The sequence below is a fragment of the Carya illinoinensis genome, chromosome 9, assembly GCF_018687715.1.
Source record: "Carya illinoinensis cultivar Pawnee chromosome 9, C.illinoinensisPawnee_v1, whole genome shotgun sequence".
NCBI classification, from domain to species: domain Eukaryota; kingdom Viridiplantae; phylum Streptophyta; class Magnoliopsida; order Fagales; family Juglandaceae; genus Carya; species Carya illinoinensis.
The window spans coordinates 29,255,342-29,277,482 of record NC_056760.1 but is presented as its reverse complement, the minus strand read 5'-3'; the positions used below and the strand labels follow the sequence as shown (position 1 = coordinate 29,277,482).

The 22,141-nt window shown below is 34.6% G+C and overlaps 1 protein-coding gene across 2 annotated transcripts; it reads left to right on the top strand.

The window, feature by feature from the left end:
• Window positions 1–18,889: 18,889 nt before the first annotated feature.
• Window positions 18,890–21,646, top strand: LOC122275026 (plant cysteine oxidase 1-like). 2 transcript variants are annotated; one of them, XM_043083933.1, is made up of 5 exons: window positions 18,890–19,557; window positions 20,278–20,399; window positions 20,600–20,756; window positions 20,846–21,046; window positions 21,327–21,646. In XM_043083933.1, exons 1-5 carry the CDS (start codon window positions 19,323–19,325, stop codon window positions 21,455–21,457), a joined length of 846 nt encoding a protein of 281 aa, XP_042939867.1. In that variant the 5' UTR covers window positions 18,890–19,322; the 3' UTR covers window positions 21,458–21,646. The 2 variants fall into 2 exon arrangements, with proteins under 2 accessions (XP_042939867.1, XP_042939868.1); XM_043083934.1 differs by having other exon boundaries at window positions 18,893–19,557; window positions 21,330–21,646.
• The last annotated feature ends 495 nt before the right edge of the window (window positions 21,647–22,141 follow it).

Here is a 22,141-nt window from a genome sequence, read left to right as displayed (position 1 = left end):
AAGACCTCACACACAAGGACAATGGGCTCAGCGATTGGGCTAAAACTTAGTGTTGGTAAATTTGCTGACTTTATTTATTTATTGAGCATGTTATTGTGGCATAGAATATTTATCTGAAATATTTTTGCATGTTATTATGGTTATTGAATACATACATGCCATGATATTATGAAATATTTTTCGTCACATTTGTTAGACATTTTATTTTACGTTATAAATTACCTAGATTATTATTTGTTTGTGAATAATAATTATTTGGATGAAATGTGATGAATTTCTTGTACATGTATTGTGTTTACATGTAATTGCATGAGCTTGTTTTATCACATGTAAGAGATAGTCATTATTATTTTTTAAATGTGATAATATAGAGGATTAAGTAGCCTGAGTTTTATTAGTACATGCTTATGACGGGCTTAAACTGATTTTTTCGATTTAGGAAGAAATTATTTTTGCATGTGACTAACTCGGTAGATTGCTTATCCTAGTGGGAGTATGGTTGAGATTGATTTGGAATTAATCTCCTATACGATATAAATTTGCATGAAAATTAAGTTAGAAATTAATAATTAGACATTGAGACGTAAAAAATGATTAGGAAGCATAGCGAATTTTCGATCTTACGACGTGTATTAATTATTTTTGTTCTGATTTAGATTGACGCGGAAAACTTCTTAAATGTGTGTGCAATTAGATGCGCACAGGTTAGTAACTTTGAGATAACCGAGAAGAAAGCCTCGAGATTATATATGTGACTTAAGTATCTCATTAATCTCCTCCATGAGCAATAATTGGAAACGAATGAAGATTATTATGAGTGTCACAAAGTCTTCGACCATCATTATACTATAAACCTCGGAAAGGTCTAGAGTAAAATTGAAAGTGCGTATGGGACGCATGCAGTACAATTTTTTTATTTATTTTTATTTATTTTTATAGAAGTTGATGGGATCAACTGTCATATAGAGCTAAACCACTATTTTGCCTTTGAGAATCTTGTAGGTAATAATATAAGTTGCACATTATTATGTAACGCAAAGATTAATTGCTTTTATATTTGAGGTTGAGCATTATAATCTTGAAGCAACTTAAATTAACTCACGGATAAGAACATATTCTCTAAAACTTGCTAGTATGTCTGGCAAGTAAGAACATTAAAATTTGAGTGTGCAAGAGTATTGGGGACATTCTTGATTGACACATTCATTTTAATGGTTTTATCATTGCACCTCCATGTTGTATTAGTACTAGTAATATTGCTCAGATTTTATTTATCCCTAGTGAGAACAAGTAGGTTCTTGTAGAAATATAAACTTAGGAGCACCTATTGAGAGTAATACTAAGCACCTTAGAGGTTTGCATGGTAATTGTGCCAATCTGAATAATTAGGTATGACTTAATTAAGCCTCTAAAATCTTGCTCATGGTTGCACTTATGCAAGATAGGTTTTAGGCTAAGATAATTTTTTGCAAAGTTTTCTTTGCTCTCTGTAGTGGATTGGAGAATATGAAAATATTGAGTGAGTAATGGGAATATATCGCTAGTTAGCGGCTAAAACGTCACATACTGCATTTGTTGCACAAAGAGATGTTTTTATTGGTGCTTGTAATGCGATATTAGAGAAGTGTAGACCTAATTTGATTTGAGACTTGTTGAAAGTAGTGATGTTAGTGAGAATTCCTAGAGGTTTAGAAGTTGGATGGCTACTCAGTGATATTATTTATCGGGTGGGGAAATGATATATTAAAATATGTTGTGGAGGCATAGGATGATGGGTGTAAAGCTTTAGAAATTTAAGATTTTTTCGCTAATGAGAACCATCTCCTTTATTTTTGAAGAGTCAAAATGAAAAAGGCAAATATGAGCATTACTATATGGAAGTTCCTAGAGATGCACAATAAGGACATGGAATAAAAATATTGTTTCATCATATAAATGCGATTCCAAAATTTTTAAGGAAAATATATTTTCAGTTAAAATATTTTTTTAAAATTGCAATCGTATGAGTTATATAATGGGAACAATTATCTCGCAGTTTAATGACTTGCTGAGAATGGAGTTCTAAATGAATTATGGCGCAAAAGTAGTTGCAGCCTTGATTTTTGACTTGTTGTCCTTAAATCCAGTTCATTCGCCATTGAGTTGGCTTGAGTGACTACTTTGTGCAAACGTGAATTCTATTTAGAGGATCTAAGCTTGATCATTTTTTGTTGAATTAAGAAAATTACTCGTATTTTCGGCGAGGGTGGGGTATTGTGATTTTTTTTAAACACTTATTTTTTTGAAAAAAACGTTTCATTATGTTCCATTCCACATTACCTGGAACCTTAAATTATTATTATTTTTTTTAAAAAGATCATCGAAGATAGTGGGAGTATTTAACAACTAGTGGGAGTATACATTTGAGTTAAGGTGTACCATTAGTGATAGTGACTCCTAAAATTTATAGAATATAAAGATCTTCATAAATAGCGTAGAACCAATATATCAATATACCTAATTGTTTTTATTAACGACCTATTGAATAAAGTGAGGTTCTTTGAAAGCTGTTGACGATTTTAAAAAATATCTCTAATGAGAGAGTTGATGATTTGGTTGTCTTAGATTATTAATTGTCGTCTAATGAGAGGTTTCCATACTACAATGTATGTGAGTTTGTGAAAAGTATCTAAAACTTTACGTCTTGTGAGACTGTGTATGAGAAAAACAGTTTCCAGGACCTCTTGTTCAAAATCTATAGACAATTAATGAGATGGAAAATACTAAAGAATCTGGTTTTACCTTGTATACAATTTGGTGTTTCCATTATGGTTTGCTTATGGGAGTTAGAGGTTGAGATCTTGTTAGAGGGTAAATATGTCTTACTTGATTAAGTGAGTTTGTGATGCGATTGTCATTAAAAGTAATGACTAGACTATTGTTATAGTCTTTGTGGGCAAAGGCCCTAATTGCTTTACCCTTAAAAGAAAAATAAATAATGATTATCTCAAATGTTTTTTGTTGAGTACAAGAGATTCATATAAAACCTTGAAAGTCGCAAATTTAGTTTGCTGAATGACATTTGAGGTCACATTGAAAATTCTTAAAAGTCGCATGTAGGACTTGTTGACTAGAATCTAAGATTTAAAATTGTGAGTTTGACCTCAATGAGATTCACAATGAGTCTTTGTTAACTTTATGGTTGTGCTAATGACTTTTATATAAAAAAGTAGAGTCTCTTGGAAGGTGCATGTTTTGGAAAGTTACTATACATAAGAATGTGCACTGAGAGAAATGGTCCTAAAACTTTACTTGAGAGTTGTGATTTGATTATTTTTAGTTGATCATGTGATTTCCCTCCGTCATGGTATTGCTTGTCATGCACGTGACACTGATGTGTTTTAGAATCATGTGGCATGGCTAGAAGCATTTTTTTAGTAAGCACACATATTCACCATAAATTTGATAGTTATGGTGAAAAAGGTTTGTTGACAGGCTTAGATCGGATCACTCACACGATCGATCGCCTTTGGTGCTATAAAGGGGTAGTGAGCAAAGATGAGACAATGTGTCATTTGGAACTTTGTTCAGAGAAGGTTGTAAGACACATCAAATATGTTGCCTTAGTGGGAGCAAAGATGAGGTCTCAGGACAGTACATGTTTACCTACAATCCATGTAGCCTGTGGTTTAGCCAAATGGGAGATCCTCTTTGGCGCTTTGGATAGCGAGCAAATGGAGGGACTCAGGTTAAGCGTTAAGATAGCGACTACACCCTTCCTTTGGAAAGAGAATCCCACCATAACATGTATTTCATACTACATGTGCTTTAGCGACCAAGAGTAGAAGTGAGTGAATGGATCCCTGTTTCCTCACCGTGTGAGTTCTGAAGGTCATAATTGATGACCTTAATTTATTTATCCCCTTAGGAGACCTTTGACTATGTCACAAGGTTGATGTTTTAGTGTCAGCTACTTTGGCATGTTATCTATGGTCATGAATGATGCGGTCTAAAGAGACATTACTAGAAAAGTAACTAAACTGCAACTGAATGACATGAGAGCGAAGGGAAGACTATTTGGTAACACATCGATAATGATATGTACTTACTGCCTGCAAGTTATATTGCTTCTTAGGAGTTGCGACGTAGTTGTGAGTACATTGTGTTTTATAGAGATTGAGCATTGCTCAGAGTTATTTGGACTCGAGAGGGATTATGAATGCTTAGTCTAATGTGACCAAATGAGTTGGGGTATAACGTGACACTTTTAGGGATGTTGCTATGCCGGTCTTCTTTCGGAGAGATTTGATATAATGCTCCCATTTTTCTTTTACAGCTGTGCTCGATGATTGCACGACCTATTTGTCAATATGAACAAGATTGAGAACATATTGAGAGATGCAGACCTGGAGTTTTGCCCACTATGTGTGAGTGGGAGATGTAAGAAAGGGGCATTCAGAGTGGGCACCTCTTCCCTTTCTCATGGGGGGTTATGAAGTGGCTCTTAAGCCACTTAACGAGGCTTGATGGCTGGCCATTAATGGCCAGCAAGGGCGTTACACTAGAGGGGCTATTTACATAGCCCCTCCCCCCTTTGGATATTTGGCTTGGATCAACAAGCTCTCTCACAAATAGTTCTCTCTAGTCCCGACATTTAATCTGTGAAATTTGTGGGTGTTGCTTTGGTATTACCACGTAGCACACTCCACCATCGACGGGATGATTTTGGATAAACAACAACGTCGAATAATCTGTGGAACAACTGTACTAGATCTGATATAAAATTCTAAACAAACGAGCTAAGAAACATACAAAACACTTTGAATCAAAATAATTAGGACTAAGAAAATGTGTAAAATAAATTTCCACATCAATGCATTATGGAATTAGGTAATTTTTTTTAATTTTATAATATTTTAATTCATTTTTAAAATTTTTTGAAATCCAATAAAACATCTTTACTTAAACAATTTTATAACCATTCATAAACTATTTCATTATTTTACAAAACTCTAAAATATTTTAAGTATACAATTGAGTCCAAAGTAAGCAAAGACCAGTAATTGCTAGAATATACCTAAATCATTGATCAAAATGATTATGAATTAGCCACTTGGCAAATTCTCATGGAGAAAAATTAATGAGAATCTTAACGAATGAGAGACTCCACAAGAAACAAGCTAAGGGAGAAAAACATCATTTGTCTACTAGATTTCATAAATTCCACAACAATTGAATGAAATCCAAAATTGATTTATAATCTTTAAAAATATTAAGAAAAAGATAGTTGCAATAGATGAACATTATTTGTTATTTTTATTTATTTATTTATGTATTATTTCTCTTTTTATTTTTATATCTACTTTGGTTAAATAAGTGCGAATACTGGATAAACAGTCATTTTTGTCTACTATTTTTTTCCAAATTTTCCCTTATTTTGTCATTTTCTCTCAGTTTGTTCGTTTAATGTATTGTTTGCAAGTTCTCTCTGCTCTCTCTCTCTCTATCTCATTTTTTTGCCACATTTTTTCTTCTCATGTATGAGTTTGGCCCAAAACTAGCTAAGATACATGCATATGCATATGCTTGCTTTTAGACTCCAAAAGACACTCACTTGGATGTGTATTAGCGAATAAATCTTTGGTAATAAACTAGATGTAACAGCCCACTAGAAATTTAGTAGAGGAATTTCTATAAGTTTTAGAAATCTCATGAAAATTTTTAAGTTTTCATGAATCGACTAATTGTATATATTTTAGTCTGTCAACAAAGTCAGTCTTACCATTCATTATAGTGCCAAAAGCGGAATTTTAATTATTTGAGCTAGTTAAAAGTGTCAGAATACCTTATGATCTGCACTATTAGACTTAGTTGATTATTTAGCATTTTATGGCTCAATAATCTCATTTTCAATTTTTGGTCGAAATGCTTATTCAAAAACACATTTCATATATTTTGAGGCACTTTGGGTTGAATTTTGATAAATGAATTGCACAGTTTGTTTAGTGTGTATGTTTTGGATTTTACAGTATAAATTTTATTTTCACTTTTCCCGAAGTGAATAGTAACTTTAATAGTAGCACCAAGTGCATTGCTTTCAAAATTACAGTGTGGAATGTCCAAATTAGGTCAGAAAAGTTTTGCTTGAATACTTGGAAAGATCTTAGCTACACTTTGTGAATAATATTGGACACTTGGCACCAAAAGAAATTATGAGATGGAAATGTGAAGAAAATCAAGATGTGAGATCTGCTACCTAAACAAAACCCTATTCCATCCAGCCATCCAAATTATACCAAACCAAAGAGGGTTTTAACCTTAGTGAAACCCTAAATATTTGGAATCTAATTGAAACTCCAAAAACTTAGTTGAAATAAAAACCCTAAACAGTTTTCCCAAACCCTAAAGTTTGCCCCCAAACACTATTTGATCCAATTTCTAGTATTGTGTTTAGTCACCTAATTAAATCACTTTCACAAGCTATTAATTTCTCAAATTCATGTTATGACATCATTATTCAACCTTTTAAACTTTGAAAATTCTTTTGTACCAAGAAAAATTAGATTTAGACTTGATAGTATCTCAAACCCTAACCAAAACTCTCTTTAAACCTCAAATGAAGCCCACTTGTTTAAGGCCTACAAATTTTGGTCACCTTGGCAAAGCTTCTTGAGGAAATTTCCCCCCACCCATGGCTGACCATCCACTGCTCATAACAGACTCAAATTCATACATGATATGAAGGTCGAAGGCCACCTCACCACCATCCTTCTCTTGGAGGTTTCTTTAGCTGAAAACCACTCACTATTTGCACATTTTTTTGACCTAATCACCATCCATCAAAGTGTCACTCAAGTATATACTTTAGTTTTCAAAAGTGTATTATGCATGCAAGTCATACTTTCACTCATTTCACCCATTTTCATTTCCGTTCTTGAAAAGAACAATTTATAAGCTTTCTCGGGCAGTTTTCTAAGACTTTTTGTGTGCCATTTGTGAAACTCTTATAAGTATTTTCTCACGATGATTCCTTCATGAAAATTGTTCATATTTGAGTCTAGTTTCTTTTGGCACCTTTATTATTTTATTTTATATTCATGTTATTGGTAAAAAGTTATTTTAACCATAAAAAGGCAATTCTAGGCGACTAACTAGATATTATGTTGTATTTTAGAGTTTTTTACCAAGCTAATGACTGATCTTGGTCTAAAAGTTTTATGGCGTGTTTTCAATATGTTTATATGAATGTTTTTTTGAGAATTTTTGCATGATTAAAGTTTTTGATGAATTGTTTTTTTTTTTAAATATAAGCTAACAAACAAATCTTGTTCCGAAAGCTTTTGAGAAAAAATAGATTATGTTTTAAGAAAGTTTAGATTTTTTGTAGTTTATTCTTACTCCAATGGGTTTGATAAATTTATTTGATTATCCTAAGCCTTTTATCTACATCTTAGGATGTTATTTTAAAGATTTTTTTTGTTAGTTTCAAAGATACAAATTGTTTATCCAAGAGAATACTTAGTTATGTCAAAATTTTGAAGTTTTCGGCTAGATTTATGTTTCGGTTTATTTTTAGCCATGTGATTTTAGGTTTAATGATTTGATATATTTTACAAAACTTTTTAAAACCATTTGATATTTTAGTTTGAAGATCTCATCATGGTATGCCTCAGATCAAGTGTTTGATCAAAGCAAAGTTGTGAAAAAATTGTGTTTGACTAAGTGTTGGAGCCAAGTACTTCAAGTGAAAGTTTGTGATTTTTGGTGATTTTATGTGTTGATTCAAAACATTTTAGTTTTTAGGAATGTGTTATGAACATGTTAAAAGAAAGTTTTGAATTTTTGAAAGTTTTTGAAAATGTTTTGAAAAGGTCAAAACCAGACTTAAGGTTTTGTATTTTATTTAAAAAGTTTGGATATTTTTACTAAAGCGTTTTGTATTTATGAGAATTAGATTTTTGTTGAATGTTTTAAACTTAAGATAGGAGAATTTTTGTTTCAATATTTCAGTTTGATAATGAGTCTTGAATTTGTAAGAAATTATAACAAAAATAAAGAGATATGACCTTTGGAAGTTTCGGTCCTATATTTTTTCATAGTTGTGTTAGTTTTAATTTTTTTTAAGTTGATATTTGAGTTTAGGACAAAATTTACATGAGATATGTAAATTTTGGTGATTGTTAGAGTTAGGATGTGAAATCCTTAAGTTAGGTATAAAATGGTCATTTTTCCACATTTAAAGGGTAAAATGATAATTTTTTTCCAACTTAGTATTTTTTTCATTTTTCTATTTATTAGTGATAAAGTTTCTAACTTTTAGAATCCATACTTATAGTTTTTCGTGTTTCATGCTTAATCCATATCTAATTGTATCGCGATGATCATTATAAGTTGGCTTTTTAACTTACTATCAAATTACTGTTTATATGTGATGGGTAAGAAAACTATAATTTATGTCTGTATGTTATCATATATGCCATATTTCTCCATGTCACTTCATGATTATCTGTTACACATTATACTCTATCACAAAATACTTATATATTACACAATTTATTCTGTCATGTATTTCTATTTGTTACAAGTATTTCATGTTAAGTAATGCTATATGTTACACATATGTTATGTCACGTAATATTTTCTATTATATGTTATGTCATATTATGAAATATTGTCTGTTACATATTATGCCATATTACAAAATGTTATCTATTACATGTTATTCCTCCCGTAATGGTAGCTCGTGTGCTAGGATCAGGAGGCACTTCAAAAGATGATCGACTAGAGACGGTCGATTAAACAGTTATGGCACAATGCAGAACTCATCATTTCGATGTTCCGATTTATAGATAGAGATATGGCGTCATTGACTGGGTTGTGTGAACTACTCGATGGATTAGCCTAATAGATACTTTAGTTTTTGCCTGTAATTATGGAGCTTGGTTTTCCATGCTTTTGAGATTACAATATTTCGAGACTTGTATTGTAATCGTAGATGTTAATCTTATCAGTATGTATGGATCATGTTTTAAATATTCGGGATAAATTTAGTTTGGGTACATAGTATTGCTCAAAGAAAAAAAAATTATCCGCTGCAGATATTACATAATGTTAAATGCATGTGAGGAATATTACATATTTCTCTGTCATAAATGGGGGCATGTAACCTTATGTTGCATGTCCCCATGTCCCGTTGCTTCATATATCTGTCTAATCCCAAGCAAAAATCTAGGGGCGTCACACCAAACATATAGCAAGCAAACCAAATGAAGCAAAAACTTTGATAAGCCACATTGTTGATTGTCTCCCACATTAGCGTAAAGCACGATGAAAAAGAAAGGAAGCCAACAAGCTCGAAAACTCATCAGACAATAAAATAAAATAACAACAAAAACAAAACCCCAAAGTAACTTTCTTCAACACATACAAAATATATATATATATATATATATGGGAATGAAGATAAGTTCCCTTTGCTCTACTGTTATCTCAATTCTACACGGACATCTCAACCAACAGTCACCGTGTAAGCTCAGATTCGTCATGTATTCTCCATCTTGAAGTCTCTGTCGTCGATGATTTTTGCTCCAGCCACTATCGTTCTTAGCCATGTCTCCTCCATCTTGTTTCGCCATCGTTGACCTCTAGCCGCACCATCGTGAATATCCGCACAACCACTTGAGCTCTATCGGGCCCTTCATTCTTCTGTACATTGTCCTCGACTTTTCATTGGGTAAGCTATGCCGCATAGCCCTATGGTTGTAGAATGATATCTGCAACTTTAAATTACTTTTAGGTCTTCAGCTTTCCAGAAAGGTACATACATATATTAGTATAATAATAAATATTGCCATTAAAAACCCTTTGTCATGTAGCTATCTTGTAAAGGTTTTAAACCCTTATTGTATTGACCAAAATGACCCTAACCTTTTTAGATGGGCCGAACTCTCACAAACTTTTGTTGTAGTTGGGCTTATCCCAATTTCAACTTGAGTTTTAATGGGTTTGAATTTTAAGTTAAACCATGTTTTTAATTGGCCTTATTAAATCAGCTTTCATCTCTTACTTTAGTTGTTTTGGTTGTTTTACTTGGGCTTATTTAATTTCACATAGGCTTTTGTTCTATTTGAAAATTAGTAATCCATAAAATTTATTTAACAGAAAATATTTAAGGATTTTAATTATATTATTAAGTATTAATTTGTACAACAAAATTTAGTAGTAAATAATAAGAGTCTACTTTTATGTTTAGCACGTTAAGTCTGGTTAAGTATATTTTATCAAACGAGTTTCCAGTGTTATTTAACAAGATTTAAATAAAATATAAATTCCTACTAAATTGTGATATTTTATTAGGGTTAAATTATTATTAGATAATAATAATAGTTTTCCCAGGATTTGAATTTTAAATATGATTAAGTCAATTATCAAAATGAATTTCCATTGTTATTTTGTCAGCTTTGATAAAATTATGGTATTATAGTTATAACTAGAAAATAAAGAAGTATGTTAAATGACATTATTATTTATTGGATTTATTGTAAAATTGAATAATTATGTTATTTATAAGAAAATTTAGCTGTTTTATGAATTGAGATTTCACGACTTGTTTTAATGGACTTATAGAAGGATTAAATACTTACTTAATTATAATTTGGAAGTGAGAATAAGTTATTAGTATTTAAATTATTTAAAATATCATTATTCGTTGATTTTTCATATTAAACAGAGTTTTTATTTGTTTATTCTCTATAGAATGAATTTAATTACGTGGGATGTTAGGACACATTTTTCTTTTTTTGAAACAATACCTCATGTATTTCATTCATGAACCTTCAACATTACAGAGTTTATCAGTAACCATACTACTGCCAATAAAATCTGGCATCTCTTCTATCCACACAGTCTTTTCTAACAGACTTAATGCTTTTTTGGCTAAACAATGAGCCATTGTATTACTCTCTCTATATGTAAATTGTATATGCCAATCAGCATTCCTATTGAGATAAAACTTAATATCTTCTATCAAAGACCCGAAATCAGACATTTCCTCTTCATCCCTCTGAACAGCCATGATGACATTCTTGGCATCACCTTCAAAAGTTACATTGTGAATATTCAACTCAGTGCACAACTCCACAGCCATTCTCAAAGCATAGCATTCAGCCACCACAAGATTTTCAACGTACCTCATTTGATCACAAACAGCAACCAGTCCCTCTCCCTCATTATCTTTGATTATTATGCCCACTCCCATTCTTCTTCCTTTAGTGTCTAATGAGGCATCCCAATTTACTTTGACCCGGCCATAATTTGGTTTCTTCCATTTTGATAGTTCCCTTGCCCCATTTGCTCCTGTTTATTATTGTTCTAAATGGATTGAGCTTTCTTAAACTCCAGGAGAGTGTCAGTAGCTGTTCTCATAACCACTTTTGGACATAAAGTTTTCTTTTCAAAGATAAACACATTCCTTCTCATCCACACTTTCTTGAATAATACTGCCATCAGTTCCAATTCATCAATGTTCAGTTTCTGCATAAGACTCTCCCATAACTTCAGGAAATCAGTCTCAATTCTATTCCATTTCTGTACCTTGCTGCCATCTTCTGTCCATATATCATTTGCAGCAGAACATTCCCACAGCACGTGCATATTTGTTTCCACCTCTCTGCTGCATAAAGGGCAAATATTCTCATCTACCACCTTCCTTTTGAGCAAGTTATCTTTTGTAGGCAACAGATTGTTACCAGCCTTCCATAGGAAAATTTTTGTTACATTTGGCACTGTGAGGTTCCATATACTTCTCCATCTTTCATCTATTAGTACCTCCCTTGAGCATTCACCAACTCTCCTCCTTATTCTCTCCTTTTGCAAGAAGTAAGCACTGCCAACTGTAAAAACTCTCTTTTTTGAGGGGCCCCATATCACTTTATCATGTGCAAAACCTTTGCTCAGAGGTATTCTCAGAATTTGAACAGCTTCCTCGTGTATGAAGATAGCTTTGATTTTGGCTTCATCCCACTCCCCTTTTTGCTTGTCAATTAGCTCCTCTACTTTGGCATCTTCCTGCAAAACAGAAACTGGTGACTGTATAGAATAAGATGAAGGACAAGGTAACCACTTTGACCCCCATATTTTTATTTTACTTCCATCTCCTACTCTCCACCTTATTCCTTCTTTTACAAGAGCTCTAGCATTCCAAATACTTCTCCAAATTGACGATAGTTTTGAGCCCAAGTTAGCCTCTAAGAAGTTTGAATGCCTGTAATATTTGTCTTTGAAAACCACAGCTGCCAAGGAAGATGGACTTTTAAGTAGTCTCCATCCTTGCTTTGCAAGTAGGGCCATATTAAAAATCTCCAAATCCCTAAAGCCTAAACCTCCTTTCCCCTTCTGATCCCCCAACTTCTCCTATTTCCTCCAATGAATATATTTTCCTTCCTGCTGTTTACCCCACCAGAATCTTGAATACAGCATGTTAATCTCTTGGCACAGCTTCTTTGGGAGTTGAAAAACTGACATAGTGTAGGTGGGAATAGCCTGTAATACTGCTTTGATCATGATTTCTTTCCCAGCTTGGGATAATAAATTATTCTTCCAGCTTGTGATCTTTTTCCATATCCTTTCCTTCAAAATTTTGAAAGTATTAAAGCTTGATCTACCAACCATAGTAGGGAGGCCAAGGTACTTATCATAAATACCACAAACCAGTGAGTTGCTAGCCTCTTTAATCATCTTTTTGTCCTCCTCCTTTGTATTGCTACTAAAGAAAATATAGGTCTTTTCTTTGTTTAAAAATTGACCCGAGGCCCTCTCATACTTCTTTAGCACTTCTTGTAATTTAAACCAGTCAGCTAACTTGGCTCTACCAAATAGAATGCAATCATCTGGAAAAAGCAGATGATTGATACTTATACTCCCTCGTGCCACTTGTACCCCTTTTGTTAGCTTCTGGTTCTCATAGTCATTCAAGAGATTGCTCAAGCCTTCAGCACATAGGATAAAGAGATAGGGTGACAAAGGGTCACCCTGTCTTATACCCCTCTCTGGCCAAAACTTAAGCCCTGGTTACCCATTAATCAACACTAAAAAAGATACAGTTCTTACACAGCTCATAATCAACTTCACCCATCTTTCATGAAATCCCAGCTTTGTCATTACAGCTTCTAAGAAAACCCATTCCACACGGTCATATACTTTTGACATATCCAGCTTTATAGTCATGCTTCCCACCCTCCCTTTCTTTCTATATTTCATGGAATGCAACAATTCATAGGCCACCATTATGTTATCATTTATCAATCTTCCAGGTAAGAAAGCACTCTGTGTTGGGGAGATTATAGCTGAAAGGGTTTTTTTGAACCTATTGGATATGGATTTGGACACTATTTTATACATCACATTACACAAGCTTATTGGTCTGTACTCACTGGCTTTTTTTGGCTCTTTATATTTAGGAATTAAGGCTATGTGAGTATAATTGAGGGCAGGGTCCATAGGCTTACCATTTAAAATAGACAAAGCAGTTTTGCATACCTCCTTTGAAACCACCTTCCAATGGTTCTGGTAAAAACATGGTCCAAAACCATCTGGACCCGGGGCTTTTAAAGGGGCCATTTACTTTAAAGCTTTTTGAACCTCCAGCCTAGAGAAAGGCTTCAACAAATAGTCATTCATCTCTGATGAAACTCTCTTCCCTAGGCCCCTCAAACATTCCTCAATATCTGTACAACTTGGTTATGAGGATTGGAACAGATTTTGAAAATAGCCTCGAAAGGTTTCTTCCACTTCCTTGTAACCCTCCCTTCTTCTGTTTCCCTCATCATACACTAAACCTATGTGATTTTTTCTTCTTCTTTCATTGGCACATGCATGGCAATATTTTTAATTCTTATCTCCATACCTATACCAATTACATTGTGCCGTTTGCTTCCATCTTAGGTTCTCTTTTTCAAATAACAGGTTCAAATCTTCTATTTTTGTTTTTTCTTCAATCTCCTTATCTCCCCTTTGCCTTTTCTTTTTACTCCACTTGTGTAAAGCTTCCCCACTCTTCTGTAATAGAGCCACCACAGAACTGACCTACCTTCCTACACTTTCTTTTTTCTTCCATACCTCTTTTAAAACCTTCTCACAATCTTCTTCCAAGGCCCAGCTAGCTTCATACTTAAAATCTCTCTTTCTCCCCCAACTTCTTTTTTGCCGTTTCAAAATATGCATCAATAAAGGTTTGTGATCTGATGTTCTGGCTACCATAACCTCCACCCATGATTCTTTATATGCCTTGATCCAAATAGGATTAACTACTGCTCTGTCTAATCTTTCCTTTGTGAAAGAGTCACCTTGATGGGAATTACTCCAAGTAAACTTCTCCCCTTGCCAACCAAGATCACATAGATTGCCCTCATGCATAAAATCCCTGAATTTTTCCATTCGGCCTTCTGGCCTTTCTTTCCCTCCCCATTTTTCATCATTAGTGAGGATCTCATTAAAATCCCCCACTATACACCATCCAGTCTCATAATGGGGCTTGAAAGATTTCAGAAGATTCCAGGATTCCTGTCTTTTTACAGTTTCGGGGTCCCCATAGAAGCAGGTCAACAACCATCTCTTCTCTTCTTCATAATATAACCAAATGTTTATATGCCTTTGTGAGTAGTTAACAACTTCAGCTCTAACATGAGAATTCCAAAACAAAACCATTCCCCCTCCTTTCCCCACTGTCTCTACCACAAAACAACCTTCAAAACCAAGCCTTCTTTTAAAATTTTCAAAGCTTATATTCATAGACTTAGTTTCCATTATGAAAACTAAGTGGGGTTTATTTTTCTCTGCCATATTGTAGAGATCTTGCATTGTTCGAAGATTCTCAATCCTCGACAGTTCCAACTAAATATTTTCATAATAGTAGGCGGGCTGAGAGTCAGCCACCGCCTCTTTTGTTGAAAATACAATCTCCTCTTCCTCCCTTTCCCATCTCCCTTTCTTTTTCAAATTCACAATTTCTCCTACTTCTTGTTCTACACTACCTCTCTTTTTTTGAATATTAAGGCCAGCTTCTCCCTTCTTCCCTACTGCTTTAGCCTTCCTCTTCCAGTCTCCCTTCTTCTTTTGCTGCTCCTCCACTTCTAGCCTCTTACTTCCTTCCTCTACCTCTGTCCCCATCTCAGTGTGCTCTAGAATTTTTTCACCAGGCATCTCCCTCTTATTCTCCTTCCCTCCTTCAACTCTCACCCCCTTTCTGTTTTCCTCCTCAGTTTTACTTTTTTCTCCATTTTCTTGACTTTTTTTTTTCCTCCCTCATACCTTCCTATCTCCTTAGGGATATCAGCCCCTCTAGCTTCAGTTCCTACCCAACAAACCCTTCTCTCAGTCTCACTCTGCTTGTAAAAACTCTGGGCCCCATATTGACTAATCTTTTCTTCTTCCCTTCTCCATCTATTCCCCTCCTCCTTTTTCCACGTTCCCCCACTAGACCCCTTGAATTTTTGAATCTGTTTTACCCTCAACTAGGTTCCATATTGTTCCTCATTTTCCTCACTCGTGGTCTTCTTACAACCCTCCTCTCCATGCACAAAACAGCCACACAAGAAACATATATTGGGCATTTTCTCATAAGTAAATGGAGCCCAATAGCTACTCCCTCTCACTTTTACAGTTCTCCCCCTTGCTATGGGTTGAGTCAAGTCTAGGTGAATTTGTATTCTCAAATAATTTCCCCATCCACTCCCATCCTCTTGCACTTCAACATTCTCTACCTTTCCCACGGATTCACCTATTTTTTCAGCTTTTTCTTTTGTCATACAGGATAAAGGCAGGTCATGAACTCTCACCCAAAAACTTTCTGAATCAAAATTCACACAGTCCAAAGGAGTATACCCTTCAAACTCCTTCAAAACCAGCAATTGGTTGTCAAACAACCAAGGCCTCCCAGACCACACTCTCTCCTTATCGGCTAAGGTCTCGAAAATAATGGCAAATACATTCGATCTTACCTCGGTGAAAATGGCTGCCTTGCTTATCCTCCACACCTTAGCCAGTGTTGATTCCAGAACCTCTTTACTGATTGTCCTCGACGAGCAGAATTTCCCCAGCAAGCTTCGTTGTTCTTTGTATACTAACTAAGACGGAGGATCATCGTCTAGTTCGATGTCAGCTTGCTCCTCTTCCAGTAGCTTAAACCTCCTCCATTTCTCCTCTAGTGCTTCCATAACTCTCAGCACGAACCAGAAGCTCCTCTCTGCCTATTTATGAACTCCACTCACCCCCTAAACCTCTCTGATCACTGTGAACAACCGTGCCCTCCTCCACTCTACCTCTGTCTCCCCCATTGTTCCTCACCTTTTCCCCCCCAAGAAACCGTTATAACAAACCTTTCCATGCCACTTAAACGCACCACTCACACTTCACCTCTTTTTTTTTTTAGGACATATTTTTCTAAACATATTTAGTGGCGTTTAATATTTCATGCGAGTGACAAACTATGAAGTGCGATTAAGGAAACAACGTAGCCAGATAAGTAATTTAATAATGAATTAGGATCATTACGTTAGCTTAGATAAATTATTATCAAAGCCAGTTTTTTTACAGCCAATTTTTATGTACCACACATGTCATAATATAAGCAAACATGTCATCCAACATAGCACACGATCATGTCATTTCGCATCATGTTCAAATTCAGCAATTATAATTATGTACGTTTCATATCATACATCTCACGTCGTACAAGATGCTTAAGTTTTCTTAAGTTTAACTGCAAGAGAATATCAGATCAGTTTAATCAGATGACCATTCAGAAGCATAGTATCAATGCAGATTGAGGGTGGATGTGCAAGAAAAACTTAAAGAGCATGACTTAAGTGATAAAGAAGAACCAAAAGAATATGACTTTAAAGAATCAAATGAAAAGTATTTGATGATAGATTGGATACCATGTCAACTATGCATGGGAAGAACCATCAAAATCTGACAAAATAAAAAATGGAAAGATTAACTTCATAAAATAGACTCCATAATACTATGGGCTAATTATTAATTTAAGATTTTTTTTTTTAAAAAAAAGTCAAATTTGACTTGTAATTTTATTCGATGTTCATTACAATCATTTTCCTTCAAAGCTACAGAAAAAATTTGACTACGACATTCTTCTAACCATACTTTCTCTTTCATATGCTTAAAGCTAGCTTTGCAAGTGAATGAGCCACTGAATTAGCTTCTCTATGGACAAACATAATCTTTAAATCTCTTAAGCATTTTCAATAAAAATAGAGTTTTTAAGCTAAAATTTTTATCTAATTTAAAACTAAACCCAACTTAAATATTAAGCCCAACCCCACTTAAAAATAAAAATTTTTGGGATAAATAAAGTAAACCTATTACAACAATTAAGCCCAATATAGGATATAAGTCTAATTAAAATTAAGCCCAGCCCAACATAAGATAACTTATTAATTTTTGTAACAAATGAAACCTAAGCCCAATCAAGCCCACATAAAATACCACTCCAAAAATTTTCTATTGGCTTTACCCAACTCCCTTTTTTATAACAACTTCTACGCTCCAAAGAATTAAAAAAACAAAACACAAAATCTAACATCACTTTCACAAAAAGCTCAAAATACAACATCCTGCTAAACTTTCTCTCAAACATATTCTCGATTGACCACCACTTTCACACACAATCAAATTTGTCTCAAGAAGTAAAATTTTCCAACCAGCATCATCAAATGTTCGTCTAGTTTTGAAATTCTGGTTTCATTTAATAAGATAAATAGTCATAGGTAAACACTTATAGGATATCTATTTTTATAAGAGAAATGATATTTATAGTCATAAAGTGCGTAAATATCATACAATCTTTTTTAAAAAAAATGAATAAATACGAGATCTACATGAAAAAAAATTTAATTTTTTAATAATAGACCATATTTTTTTAAAAGTGATTACGCAGCACTTATAAACTATACTATTATATGTAGTGTTACTCTTTTTTATAATGATTGATTTGATACATTATTCTATTTTATAAGCATGTTGAGAAACAGTATACATTTATATAAATAATGATGTTTATAAATTTGGAGATTTTGGATATGCAACTCTCATCGTCGCATCGATAATAGCTTGTCAATTGAATGATGATATTGTATATTTGCTCATTTATGTAAAGAATGATGATGCTTTCAATTAGTTGTTGTTGATAATTTGTCTTTAAAGAGTTTTTATTTAATAAATCGTTACTATTATTTGTCTCTACAACGAGATTTTATTTTAAATAGATTTTTTTATTTCCTCCAACCGGGTGCTACGTACAAAAGACACGCGTGACTTGCACACAACCCTTCATAATATGTATTAAAAAGATTTGAAAAATGATAATTACAATTATGAGTATAAAAATATCATATAATCACTTAAAAAAATTAATTTTTAATAATTAATTTTATATATTTTTAAATAATTAAATAATATTTATACATTTCATAACTAGATATTACTTACAAGTTAAATTTCATAATTTTGCAAACGGGGGGTCTCCTTTAATTTCGTTAGGCGCACGCTTTTTTACTCTGTTTTTTCTTCTTCTATTTTACCGTTTGCCTCTCTGTCCTTTTTTGTCTTTCCAGAAGGCCGTTAATGTTATCATAAAATCCAGGGGCTATTCAAAATCAACGTGACAAAACCAACCAACCAGCTAGCTGGCTGAAGGGGCAATTTGGTCAATTCTAGGACTCGGGTGACAATTACACGAAAAGATCAATACGATTACAAAACCAGGGTCTGTCTAACCGCCCGTTTCCGCTGAATCTTGGGGGCGGGAAGCTGAATCAACTTAATAAAAAAATACTGCTTTTGGCTTTCACTATCTCGCTTAAGTTTTCCAACCGAAGCACTGTCGTACCTCTTTCCAATGGCCCATGGTTTTGCTCTTTCATCTCTCTCTTTCCTAATATATCAACACCTTCCGCCCATCTCCTCATACTTGGATCTCTACCTCTTTCCCAGCACTGTTCTATACGTGTGGACTAGAGCCTCTTCTTTTTCCCTCAAAACATTTCCATATCCATTCTTCATCTTATTCGTTTCATCGGGCCGAGAAAGATCGCGGTAAATTTGTGTGTTATGGATTAGGGTCTGGATTTATAACTTTCAGTTTATGTTGGATTTCAAGAAATAGAATACTGTTTTCGGATATCGACCTTGTCTCTTTTGCGATCAATTTTTGTTAGAGGAGGAGAAATTGTATAGAGGACAGAGGTCAGAGGAAATTGTCCGGAACTTAAGGAATTTGTGTTGCATTTGGAGGAATATTTGGTGCTTAATTACCCTTGTTGATAAGAATGGAGGCAGGGTTGGTGGAGCACGGGAGAGACATGGTTGGGCATGTTACCAGAGTTGGATATGTGAAGAAGATTATAACGAAGAGGAGAAGACGCACACGGAGGATTGTGCGGTCTCCGCAGGCGGCAGTCCCTATGGCTTTGCAGGAGCTGTTCGTGTCGTGTCTAGACGTGTTCAAAGGCCCTGGCACCGTTCCTGCCCCTCAGGATGTACAGAAACTATGCCACATTCTTGGTACGTACATTCGTTCTCATGAGCTCCTATCGCTTGCGAGGAATTAGATGCTAATTTTGAGTTTGATTGAAGAATGTGCAGTAATTCTGAGTTTTTGCGAGTCATTAATATATTGTTGTTGTTTCAATTGTCTGATTGTCTGGTTTTACACAGTATGAATTAGTTGAAAATGGTGCATTCTATCCATCAGTATTATTCATTGCATGATTAATTCCTGCTTGGGGGGTGGCTTCCTAGCTAGTAGCATCATTTCCATTTTGTCATATTTAGGCAAGACGGCAATCACTATTTTATTATTTCTGCTTTTATGTTTTGGTCAATCCTGTCAACCTTGGAACTTTACTTGACTTGACGGTGTGTATAAATTCTGAAGGATGGATCATGAATAAAATGAACTAGAAAACTCAAAAGAGATTTGAATCCAATGGGATTTTTATATTAGAACGGTAGAAGATAATGCCAGATCCAAGATTCTTAATATATACAAAATATACAAGAAATTAAAAGAGAAAAAGGAGGTGGTTTGTCTAGATGTGTGTTCAGCTCCTTGTTATGCAAAATGCATGAACTTTGTGTGGTCTACAAGGGCAACTGGCAAGTACAAAGTAATAGTATATTGTCGGTGCTGATTATATTCATTGCATAGTTTCGATAATAGCCATTTCACCTTTTTTCCCCCTTTGTAGTTATATAATGTCGAGCATTTCCATCATGTTGTAGACAATATGAAGCCAGAAGACGTGGGGCTAAGTGGAGAACTACAGTTTTTCCAGCCTTCAAATGAGGTCAAAAGTGATCCAAGGGTCACATACACAACCATATACCAGTGCGATAACTTTTCGGTAAGACTAACCTGTTCTTGTTGGTTGCCTGCAAAATATTCTCTGTGAAGAGGAAAAAATTAGGCTGATCAATCATCCAGCTGCATTTCTATCTATCAGATTCTGGTGTATAACAACATTAATTTAGGGTAGTTGTTGGAGTCATTTTCATTGGTTTCAAATGGTTTGATACGTCTCCTTGTTATTCTTTTCTTGTGCAGTTGTGCATATTCTTTCTCCCTGCAACTGGGGTGATCCCCCTTCACAACCATCCAGGAATGACTGTTTTTAGCAAGCTTTTATTAGGAGCAATGCATATCAAGTCCTATGACTGGGTTGATCCCGTCGATTCGGATAGCTCTGTGCAATCCTCCCCATGTGAGTACCTCTCTCTTTTTCTCAACATTTTGAAATAAATTGTGGAGAGATGAGATGGTGTTTGACTCAAACTGGATGGTTTTTTGCAGTGAGATTGGCAAAGTTGAAAGCTGACAGAGTCTTCACGGCCCCATGCGACACTTCAGTATTATATCCAACAACTGGGGGGAACATCCACGCCTTCACTGCCATAACCCCATGTGCAGTGCTTGATGTGCTAGGACCTCCCTATTCTAATGATGATGGTCGAGATTGTTCCTACTATAAAGATCATCCCTACGCTGCCTCAAGTAAGTAAATCTCTTCTCTCTTTTTTGCTTTTAGCTCTGTGTGACAAAATCTGGTTTGGGGTGCCAAGTTACAAAAACTAAATTTATGGGGGCCAAATACTAACTTTTATATATAGTCTATCTTATAAAATAATTTTTCAAAATTTAATTTTTATCCAATTCTGAACAATGAACATTGCTTTCCATAACGTTTCAACTTTAGAATTATAAGGGGATGCCCCCACCCCACACATTCATAATAATGGGTTTTGATGCAAAGTTATTTCTTACCGGTTTCTAGCAGAAGTAGAGACAACAGTGAACATGGAGGAGGCGGACCGTTATGGATGGTTAGAAGAGATTGAATTGCCAGAGAACTCAAAAATGGACGGAATTGAGTACTTGGGTCCTCAGATTATTGAGCCTAGTTAATCGTAAGCCGTTGATTGTGCAAGGAAAAAGGCAAACTCAGTCTTGTTTGCCGTGCAATATCTACATTTGTACTTCTTTCCGTTCTCTCGTTTGTGGTTGGATTTGGCTATGTTAATTGTAGATATTTATTCCCTTTTTTTCTTCAAAGCGATATATATAACACGATTTTTTAGATTTTTGAGGAGCTAATTAAGGGTGGTGCTCACTTTCTCTGCTCATCTTAATCTTTACTATACGCTTTTTAATCATCATTTTTTTTAAAGATGATTAAATAATTAAAATAAGAGGATTGTCAGAGACAAGATTCTACAAAAAAAATCCTACTAACAGACGTGGCACTACTAAGAAGTTTTATTTTTCTCTGTCCCCTGCCCCAATCCCCCTTTCCCCGCTCCCTCCCTTACTAGTTGCAAACCCACGGCGTTGTCCGCAGCAAAGAGCCAGCGTCGTTTGTCGGAGCCAACCCTGTCACTGCCGCTATTCCCATCCCTTCCCAGCAACAGAAAGCAAACATCTCGTCTCTCTCTCACATTCCTTCTATTTTTCTTTGCAATTGTCTCAATAACCAAATAGAGAACAACTATTATTTTCCATTCATTTTCTCAACAACCTATCAAGAACAAGTTGTGATTTTCCTCTCAACAACTAAACATAGAACAAACATTATTTTCCTTTCATTTTCTA